The 10810-nt window shown below is 44.5% G+C and overlaps 1 protein-coding gene across 1 annotated transcript; it reads left to right on the top strand.

Moving 5' to 3' along the window:
- The first annotated feature begins 1479 nt into the window (after window positions 1-1479).
- On the top strand, window positions 1480-5179 carry LOC136517103 (myb family transcription factor PHL7-like). Its single transcript, XM_066510620.1, has 7 exons — window positions 1480-1749; window positions 2886-3100; window positions 3808-3884; window positions 3966-4008; window positions 4122-4179; window positions 4285-4354; window positions 4677-5179. Exons 2-7 carry the CDS (start codon window positions 2893-2895, stop codon window positions 5013-5015), a joined length of 795 nt encoding a protein of 264 aa, XP_066366717.1. The 5' UTR covers window positions 1480-1749; window positions 2886-2892; the 3' UTR covers window positions 5016-5179.
- Window positions 5180-10810: the final 5631 nt, after the last annotated feature.

Raw genomic sequence — 10810 nt, 5'->3', positions numbered from 1 at the left:
AGGGAGAGAAAAGGAGAGAGAAAACCGGCTCTTACTACAGTGAATGAATAGTGAAATTGCAAGCCGGAGCTGCAGCTGTAAAACGCTCTCTGCGCCGCTGCAGCTGCAGGCAGGCCTAGGCTTCCCCGCCACCCTCCCCTTTCCTGATTTCCTCCGAGGCCATGATTGTCCCGGGATGTCTTGCGTCGCTCATACTTCTCAGATCTCGCAGCCCCCGCAACTTTTGCAGGAGGAGGGAGCCTTGCATTGCACATTGCAGGAGGCCGGTTCTCAGCTCTCCGGCCTTTCGGTCGTTTTCAGCGCGCGCTCATGAGAGCATCGCATCGCATCTCCTATACTATTCTCCTGCCCGTGCCCGCACTGAATGGGGGTGTGTTCTGGGTTCCCGTTTTCTTTTGTTCATCTCCTCGGCGAGGCAGCGTGATCTAGCCAGAGGATCTCACCGTACGTCGCGCCGCTCACAGCAGTTGCATCGCAACTTGGACTTGAAATGACACCCGGATTCTCTCCGATGTACTAGAGGGGTGTTTAGTTCATCCAAATTTGACACTATACAAAAAGAAGATTCCTTGTCACATCAAACTTGCGGTACATGCATGGAGTACTAAATGTTGATGAAATCAAAAACTAATTGCACAGTTTGGTTGTACTTTGCGAGACGAACGTTTTGGACCTAATTAGTCAACGATTGGACAATTATTACCAAATACAAACGAAACGCTACAGTACGCACTAGTCCGCTACAGGAATCCGGCGGGCGCCAACTCTGGCCAACTAAACAAGGGCTAGGAGTAATAACTGGGGTAAGGGGTGTTTAGTTCTCCGGTCGTTTCTAAAATTCATATCATATCGAATGTTCAGTATTATTAGAGAGCATTAAATATATATTAATTATAAAACCAATTACATAGATCGAGGCTAATTTACGAGACGATTTTTAAGTCTAATTAATCTGTTATTAGCACATGTTTACTGTATCAACATGGCGTCAAATCGTAGACTAATTAGGCTTAAGAGATTCATCTCGTAAATTAATCGTAAGTTGTGTAATTAGTTTCGTAATTAGTCTATATTTAATACTCCATGAATTTAAACATTCGATATATTACCGGAATTTTAGGCGGCCACCTAGAAATCAAACACCCTAGAGGCAAAGAAAAAGGAAATGCATTCGGAGTACCACCACACGACACGGAATCTGCACTTCTGCACTGTGTGTTCAGAAAAGAAAAGAAGAAAAAGCCATGGATTCTGGGTGGTGGTGGTGGGGGTGGGGGTGGGGGGTGTTGGGGGCGGGGGTTGAAATAATAAAATACTAAGTAGCGCACAGAAATGACCACGAAAGAACACAAGAGAACTGCTTGGCCTGCCCATGTCCAGCTGCCCTCTTCATCAGCGAGTTCTTTCTCCAGCTCACTACTGACGCAAAAAACGACTGCCGGCTCTCTGGACTTTGGTTTGGTTCGCGCGAAACCCTAACCACCGGCGGTAAGGGAGGGAAAAAAAAATCCCCAAATTCCCAGGCCTCCCTCTCCCCGCGTCGCTTTCGCCGGACACCACCACCTGCCGCTTTCCCCTCGCTCCCCATCCCCTCCCTTCACCGCCCATCTCCTCCGCCCCTTTTTGACCCCGATTGGGAATCCGCGTCAGGAGCCTGCGGCGGCATTCAATTCCCTGCCCCCACGAGCCACGAGCACGCCGCCTCCCCACGCCCCCCCAGCTCCCGGGCCGGCGCTCCCGAGACCGCCGGTGAGTCCGCCTCCCTTCTCTCGCCGAGGTTTACCGCTGAATTCCCGTTGCCAAAAAAAATAACAGAAGGTTTCGCTGCTGAATTCGCTGCTTTTCCGGCCATAAGCAGAGTTGCAAGCGGCGCCGGAGGGTCTTGTGCCTTGGTAGTATCTGGTTTTGTGAGCTTGGGTGGATTGTCTTTTAGCTAGAGCTTTGCTGATGTTTGTGGGGATGTTAAGTTTTGGTCTGGATTAGTATGAGGCTCTGCGTGGACGCGCCTTGTCGCTTTGGAATCGCTTGGTTGCTCTGAAGTCCTGCGGCGAGCTTTGTTTCGTCGGGAATGGTCCCGGTTACAGGCCCCTTACATTTCTCTAGCTGCTGTGGTTTTGGGGTTACGAGTTATCTGCGGATGCGGAGACTTTCTTCAGTTCGATGCCTGGAAGTTTGGGCTCGTGGTGTCTTTGTGCTTGGACGCTCTCTCGTCTTTGCTTTAGAACATTTCAGCGATTATAATCTGTTTTAAAACCTCAGCTTGGATGAGCTCCTGCCTTGGGTGGGTGTTCAGGGCTCCTCTGAGCATTTTGGACCACCAAAATTAGTTCTATCCTTAGGCATCTGGCTGCTCTCAAGTTTTCTGTTATTTGTTATATTTTTGTCAAGGTTGTGGATTCAGGTCAGCTGCCACGTTTTTCCTTGTTCTATTGTTGATACTGAGTTGTGAAAGCTATTTCTTGCAAACCTTGGTCTGTCTGCCATTTGGAGCGCTTAGTCTTTAGTCCATCCTTGGCTCTCGTCGTCTTGTTTTTGGGTTATTTAGAATATTTATTTTTCATGTCTATGCTTGCAACTGTTTTGTATACAGCTGTAACCCTTAAGATTTGAAGCATGTTGATTTTATTTCGAATTGTAACGCTAGAATGCGCTGATGCTGCTCTATGTATTCCCTTGTAAAACAAAATATTTTAGCCGTAATTAGGACAGTAATACTATGAATTATGTAAGGGTTTAATGTGTTTTTCCCCCTTATATTTTATCATCAGTTTGATATATTTGATGAGATATAAATGTCAGGAATCTGGTTATAGCTTAATTATCCTAATTTTCTCACTGTGCTTAACCCTACTTGGGTGATTGACGTCTCCTTTTAATTCTTGCAGCATTCACATGATGTATCATACGAAGAATTTTTCTGTGCCCTTTGCTCCGCAGAGGACACAGAATAATGAACATGCAAGTAATATTGGAGGTATTGGTGGACCCAACGTAAGCAACCCTGCTAATCCTGTAGGAAGTGGGAAACAACGCCTACGATGGACATCAGATCTTCATAATCGCTTTGTGGATGCCATCGCCCAGCTTGGTGGACCAGATAGTGAGTATTCTGTTCTCAATTAAGTATTTGACAGTGTGGTTGAACTTGATGCATTGCTGAAACGGTCATCTACATGTGTTGTATATTAACTGCGTACATTATACATGCCATACATGTGTAGAAAACTGGAAAATCAGTTAAACCGACTATGTAAATGTTTAGGATCAGATTGCTGCACACTTTTCGAAATTCCTATGAGCATGCTATTTAAGTATTTGTATGAGCTTCTATAACTGTGTGTGTTATGTTATTAAATCCAATCACATTGGAAAATGTTTGGTCCTCTTTGGCAGCGCTCCTGTCTGCTCCGGCTCATCACGCACCGTAGCCGGAGGCGCAGGAGCCGAAAAAAACGACCTCCGCCGGCTCCGTGAACAGTTCTCCGTGAGCAGTGAGAAAAAAAAACAGGAGAGAGAAAAACGACTTCGGTGAACAGTGCTGCTACTGCGTAGGGGAGAGAAAAACGCCTCCATAAACAGTGCCGGTGTCAGTGGTAGCCGGGGCCGCTGGAGCCGAAACAAACGGGCCTTTATGCCTTGAGAACTGTAATGGGAAACAGCTTTGAGTGTTGCATGTGGCACATGCCTGACTCTATTAATCCAAACTTGACTTGAGATAAGCTAGAAGATTATCATGAGGGTACTTGATGTTTTAGGGATTTCAGCTACAAGTACTTTGTATCTAAGGCTCTTATCATATTTCTTCAGGAGCTACACCTAAAGGGGTTCTCACTGTGATGGGTGTACCAGGGATCACAATTTATCATGTGAAGAGCCATTTGCAGGTGAAGAATTTCCTTCAAAGGAAACAGATTTCAAAATGTCTCACTGCATCTAATATTTTCCTTTCCTTGGTGCTTGTGTAGAAGTATCGCCTTGCAAAGTATATACCGGAATCTCCTGCTGAAGGTGAATATTGTTGTGGCCTTCAAGTTTTTTCTTCTGCCTGTCCCCTTCCCTTCTGTCAAACACAGGAACTAAACAGCTATTTTTGCCTTTTGTTATGATGGCATCTCATGTAGGTTCCAAGGACGAAAAGAAAGATTCGAGTGATTCCCTCTCGAACACGGATTCTGCACCGTAAGTGATCTTTACTCAGTTGTGTCCTGTAGCATAGCTGGTATGCTGGCTGGTGCCTGGTTCTTATGAATTACACAGTTGACAAATATTCTGAAATGTGTTCAGAGGATTGCAAATCAATGAGGCACTAAAGATGCAAATGGAGGTTCAGAAGCGGCTACATGAGCAACTTGAGGTCTGTTATTGAAAGATGTTAACTAATTTATTTCTGTTTATTTTTACATCATTTTAGTTTACCGACAATCCAACTTAGCTGGGGGTTACTTCTACAAGCTGATCTTTTGGTCCATTCTTAGTATCCACTTATTATTTGTCAAGTTACACCTAAGGGTGGTTCCTTCTCATGGTTGTAGTAATGCTTAGTTGTCAATAATCTCTTGTTGGCAGTTCTTCTGTTTTGCCTTATTTCTTATAGTTCAAGTTCTTTTAGCTTTAAGATCAATCTAAGTTTTCCTTGCGAACTCTCTTTTACTTATCTGAATAAGTTACATTTTCAGGTTCAAAGACAACTGCAACTAAGAATTGAAGCACAAGGGAGATACTTGCAGATGATCATTGAGGAGCAACAAAAGCTTGGTGGATCAATTAAAGCTTCTGAGGATCAGAAGCTTTCGGATTCACCTCCAAGCTTAGATGACTACCCAGAGATGCAGCCTTCTCCCAAGAAGCCAAGGATAGATGCATTATCACCGGATTCAGAGCGTGATAGAACACAACCCGAATTCGAATCCCATTTGATCGGTCCGTGGGATCAAGAAATCTGTGGGAAAAACATATGCGGTGTTGCATTCCCAGTGGAGGAGTTCAAAGCAGACCCTGGTATGAGCAAGTCATAAAGCAAACTTCGCCTTGACAGAATTTTTTCAGAGTTCACCACTCCACGAGATGATCATTCGCATGTGAATATATATCATCTTAACAACAGAATGTTGTATGGGTTTTTGACCCTGCACCTGATCCCTTCAGCCACGTCCAGTTATTCCTATCACTGTAGTACCCATCAACAACTCCTGTAATTATGAGGATGGTGTTACAGAGTTTCTAGCAAGCATGTCCATCGAGGGAATAGCCCTGAGTTGAACCATGTAGCAAGAAAGAGAACATGCTTACAAGCAATACATTTGCTGTGAAGAGGGCACGCCCCTGGAGCTACCTGAAGCTATGTTGATAAAAAAGAAGATGGTATATTTCTGATCAGCATTATTTATATTGGTCCTGGTCTGAACACTTTGGTTGAAACTGGCTGAAAAATACTGTTCCGGCTGAATTGTTATGAAAGAAAAACACTGTTCCGGCTAAAAAAACAAGCCGAACTTTAAGACAAGCGAACGAGGCCATTGTCTTCGGTCCTGTTTGGTTGAGCTGTGGCTGTGGGAAAAAGCTATTGTGGGCTGTGAGCTGTGGAAAAGCTGCTGTGGGCTGTGAGCTGTAGAAAAGCTAAAAGCTGTTTGGTTAAACAAGTATAAAATATATCTTTTATCTTTATATCTCTTGAAACAACTATGGAAGAGCTTTTTATTCCACCAATTTCGAAAAACAGAAAGCCAAAAGCAGGGTCAAACCAGCTTTTAAAAATGAACTACGGAAAAACAGCTGCTTCTGAAAAAGCACCTTCCAAAAGCAGACCCTTTGGTTGGGCTTTTGGCTTTTGAGACCAAAAGCCAAAGCCAAAAGCCCAACCAAACAGGGCCTTCGTTTCATGTATCCACGGAGCAGCCAGCTCGGCAATATGTTTTGGAAATGTTCCCATGTTAGGGTGTACACAAGATTTCAGTTGTAGTGCTGCAAAATAACATGTTTGATAAAGAATTCTTAAAAGGGGGTTATGGCACAAAAAAAATGAAAGCATATATTCTGCCCTTTTGACTTTCTGACAGGAACACCCTAAGGTCTAAAGTCTAAACTACCTGCGCTGCAGCAATTGTAAGTGAAAATTGGCAAAGAATACTTGTTTCTTTTTGCTCACATAAGTTCGCTTTCTCATAGCAGTAAAAAGCTTTCAAACAGGCATTGATGCTACGTACTAAAGGTCTACTTGATTGGTTGGTGGATTGGATCCAGATTTATATTTCAGTTCAAATTTTAGCTAAATCCCAAAAATCCTCTTCTCCAGACACCCTACGTTGCTGCCACGGCTAAAGCAATAAATTTAGCATTTTCTTAGAAGAAATAAGTTTTAATCTGTCATTTGCATCTATTACCATTACAAGTTTCAACCATTTAGCTATGATCGACAGTATAGAATAGATTCAAACAGTATAAAAGGAAAAGGGACCACCGACCACGTAGGGCTAAGCTACAGCTAACCATTTGACGCTGTAATTCCCAAGGAACGGTAGGTTCGAACCGACGAGTGGAAGGTAAAATCTATATCCATATTTAATATTAAAAGTGGTATTTTTTTTTGCTTCCACTTTTTATTCTTTCCTCTATCCATTCTCGTGTTATTGTCCTGTTCGCTTGGCTCATAAGCTATGGCTGAAAGGACTGTTGGCTGATTTGTTGTGAGAGAAAAATAATATTCGTTGACTGAAAATATACGGCTTATAAGCCAAGCGAACAGGACGATATATGTCTTTCGATCTGTCGTCAATTACTCTTATCGTTCTCGTTATCCGTCTGTCTCTCAATTTCATCTTTCTTGATTTGAATCTCTCATTTTTCATGTTACCTGCTGTTTTTCACTTTTGTCTGTCACTTTGATCTTAAAGCTGACAAACCCTGGTTGATATCACGCTAATATATAAGCAGTGAAGAAATGAGGAAGGCTAGGATTTAAAAAACAGATGGAGGTTTATTATATATATGGGATATTGGGATTTTTTTAACAACATATGGGATATTGGGTGGGTTATCGGTCCAGCACCGAGGTGAGCCTTTTTTTGACAGATCGTGATGTGCCCGCCCGACGTGCGATCAGCCCAGGCGCGGTGGCTGCCGGGTCAGGCCATGCTTGATCCGAGCTAAAAATCCGTGCTTCCTAGTTCCTACGGGCCTTCCATACGACTACGCCCCCACAGGCTACACGCCCCCTTCCTATGCACGCGTGCGCACCTAGCCGGAGCAGCAAGAGCAAGACGGTGGAACAGGGAGAGGAGCTGCATCCTGCGTGCACCGTGCAATCGTCAAGCTGTTATGCCCCCACGGCCCTCACCAAATACTCCTATAGAGCATGGTCCGCCATTATTAGCCGTGACCCGTGAGCATTATAATCCAAAGGAGAAAAGAGATTAATAGTCAAAAGTGTAGTTTTAACATTTCTAATCTGCTTCCTTCGTTATTTTAGTTTTTTTAAATATACATAGCTTTTATTATGCATATAGACACCATTGTATAGACATCTAGAATAACAAAAATTATATGTCTAGAAAAACCAGAATAACTTACTATTTAGAATGAGGCAGTAGGCATGTCAAAGAAAGCCGAGAATTACAAGAATATACATAAATTATGTAGACAACATCCACGGTTCCTCTGAAGAGATCAAGAGAGGCATTTTTTTCTCGCTAGTTATAGAATTATAATAGGTACCATACACGCTTTTAGCTCGCACGTTCAGTTGTCATAAACATATTTCTGTAAATACATACATTTGCGGCTCAAAAAAAAGCAATTTATGTTGTTCTTCCAAACCAATTAATTGGCAACGCCATTCCTAAGTTGAATGATACATATTTTGGTATGTATAGTATGTCATGCACTACGATGGAGTACAGCTGTCGCCCGCAATTTTTGACGAAAACAGGCGGGTCTTCGATGGCATGGAAACAAAGACGCTATAAAGCCTGTTCGTTTGGCTGTGGCTTATCGTAAACGATTGTAAATTTTTAGCCGGAATAGTATTTTTCTCTCATACAAACCAGTCAGAAGTAATTCTTCACAAACCAACAACGATACAAACCAGTCAACCGAACAGACTGTATAAATATTGACAGAACGTAAAGTTTTGTCACATACGTGTGGACTATAACCCTAGCCAAAGGCCCGCTGTCAGTGATGCAACGGAAAACTATACCACCTACTCTTTGCATGTTTTTCGGTATGCAAAGCATTTCCGCTATAATAGTAACGGAAGCCCGCCAACACTTCAGCATTAAGATTCCACTTTGACTGCATGAAAGAAAGACGCTACCAATGTTAAGAAGAGGCACATTTAATTTCACCTTGTCGTCATCGGCAGCTTATTGGTGCACTGTAGCCTTAGTCGAAGGCCCGGTGTCAATGACGCAACTCAAAAATATACCATTTATTTGGACATGTTTCTCGGTACTTACAACATCTATCTTAGATAGGCCTGGTTCGCTGGTCTGAAACTTGATTGAAACTGGCTGAAAACACTGTTCCGACTAAATTGTTGTAAGAGAAAAATATTGTTTTGACTGAAAAAAGAAGCCGAACACCATTTTGAAGATAAGCGAACGGGGCCGCAGCGGTAACTAAAGCCCCCTACCATCCTGGCTCCAAGCCTTCCATCCTTATTTTTAAAAAACACTCAAGACTAGACTGGAGTTCAAATCACATAGCCATCCACATTGGCTCTAAGGCTATCCGCACTTGTCTACCTCTATTTTCATCTCTAAAAAGAAATATTCTATCCTAGTCATCGAGATTCTCTACTCTATACATATTTCTTCCGCACATGTGTTATCTCTATCACATACTCTATACCTACTATTTCATATTTTATTCCTCTCTCTCCCCTTTCTCTCTCCCCAACTCTCTTTCTCTCTCTCGCAGGCACCTCGGGAGGCGCATAGCGGCCGGCAGCGCGGCCTCCATGAGTAGCGGCCCGCGCGCGAACCGCTACCGTTGCGTGCCGCATGTAGGTGCGCGCTGCGCACGATAGAGACGCCGCTGCGCCGTTGTAGGCCTAATTACAGGCCACGGTGCGCCGTTGCAGGCCTAATTACAGGCCACGGTGCTAGGAGCCTTCCTTCGTCCCTCCTTAAAAAACACCCAAGATCACAGCTCGAGGCACAGAACACCACAGTCGCACCCTAGCACTTGCTACTTTCCTCACACCCACGTAGCCTCCTCGACCACCGTGTCTGCGCATACGGGCACAGGTCTGTTCGCTTGCTCGTATACGATCATGGATTATAAGCTGAAACAGTATTTTTCTCTGACATCCAATTAGCCAGCAGTAAATAATCCACGATCGTTTACGATGAAACGAACACGCTGAAGTACCTGGTGGCGGCGGGCGTGCGGATCGCCGTCCTCGTGGCGGTGGTCGTGGCGTCCTGTGGCCCCTGTGGCGGCCAACGAGGAAGGAGACGCGCTGATGGCCCTGCATGCACCACGGCGTGAAGGACACCGACGGCCTGCTCGCGAGCTGGGACCCGAGCCTGGTGAACCCGTGCACGTGATGTGCAACGACGACAACCGCGTCGACCGTACGTAAGTTTGTGATCTCTCTTGCTGCTCCTTGTGGATATGGATCAGGCCACGCTAGCATACGACCCACTAGGCGGAGAAACACTTGTGTTCGGCTACACGGAACACAGGTTTATTTTTTATTTCTTGAATTGAATTTTAATAGCGTGATAATTTCTTTTCTCCACGGACAGCGAGCTTAACATGGTTTATATTGTTGCTGCTTCATGAATAAGTACTACTGACTAATTTATACGAGAGAAAAATACTATTCTAACTAGAAATTTACGATAACTTACCACCCGCCATAACCAAGCGAACAGGCCGACATTGTTCGGTCCTCTGCCGCCGGAGCTGGGGAAACTGGAGCAGCTGCAGTACATGTACTCTTCGTTCCGATCCACATGCATGGGCTCTGAACTGAAATTTTTCCGTCCTGCTTTATATCCATTAGCATGTTCGGTTGGCTGGTTTATATCGTTGCTGTTTCATAAAGAAGTACTACTGGCTGGTTTATGTGAGAGAAAAATATTATTCCGACTGAAAATTTATGATCATTTACGACAAGCCACAACCAAACGAAGAGACTGCATATCTGCTATTCCATCCGACTTTGTCACTTTTGGCACCTGATCGAGCAGGGAAATGAGCGGCAACAGTCTGCAGGGCCCGATCCCGTCAGAGTTGAATTTTTTTAATTTTAATCTTTTTTTAATATAATTTTAAATCTAACAATGTCGTTTTTTTAAAAAAACTAACACTTTTGGTCGCGTCTATTGCCATGGCGCGGCCAAATGCCTGTGCCGCGTCATGTATGGTGGCGCGGCAGAGGGCTGACGTGGCGGAGGCCGGCCTGGGGACCGATGACGTGGCAGGTCCTACCGTGCCACCGACCCTGGCGCGGCAGTGCCGCGCCCTGTTGCGTGGCGCGGCTGGACCAAATATACCGCACGAGCAGCCACACCACCTGGCCACTGTCCTTGCCGCCGGTCCGGGCTACTGGATGGTTGAATCGAAACGCGTCGCGTCCGTATTTTGTTGAGTTTTTTTCACGGCCGAATAGAGAATTTGATAAGCCAATAATTAGTTTGTCGTCTTTCATAATACGGTTATGCACCATTTTAACTAATCAATTACGAAAAATTGCCACCGGCGTCCAGATACGCCGAAATTGCCGGTTCCTGAACGCAGGGTACTTAATCTCACCAGCAGTGCTGCCGCGACTCAAAGAAACGAATAAGAAGCAAGTTGACAA

Source organism: Miscanthus floridulus, chromosome 17, assembly GCF_019320115.1.
Source record: "Miscanthus floridulus cultivar M001 chromosome 17, ASM1932011v1, whole genome shotgun sequence".
Taxonomy (NCBI): domain Eukaryota; kingdom Viridiplantae; phylum Streptophyta; class Magnoliopsida; order Poales; family Poaceae; genus Miscanthus; species Miscanthus floridulus.
This window is presented reverse-complemented; position numbering and strand designations above follow the sequence as displayed.

Excerpts from the sequence above, each read along its gene's own strand:
- LOC136517103 (XM_066510620.1), top strand. The coding sequence starts at position 2,893 with ATGATGTATCATACGAAGAATTTTTCTGTGCCCTTTGCTCCGCAGAGG. Across the intron at positions 3,101-3,807 it reads CCAGCTTGGTGGACCAGATA|GAGCTACACCTAAAGGGGTT; the intron begins GTGAGTATTCTG and ends ATATTTCTTCAG. Across the intron at positions 4,355-4,676 it reads GGCTACATGAGCAACTTGAG|GTTCAAAGACAACTGCAACT; the intron begins GTCTGTTATTGA and ends TTACATTTTCAG.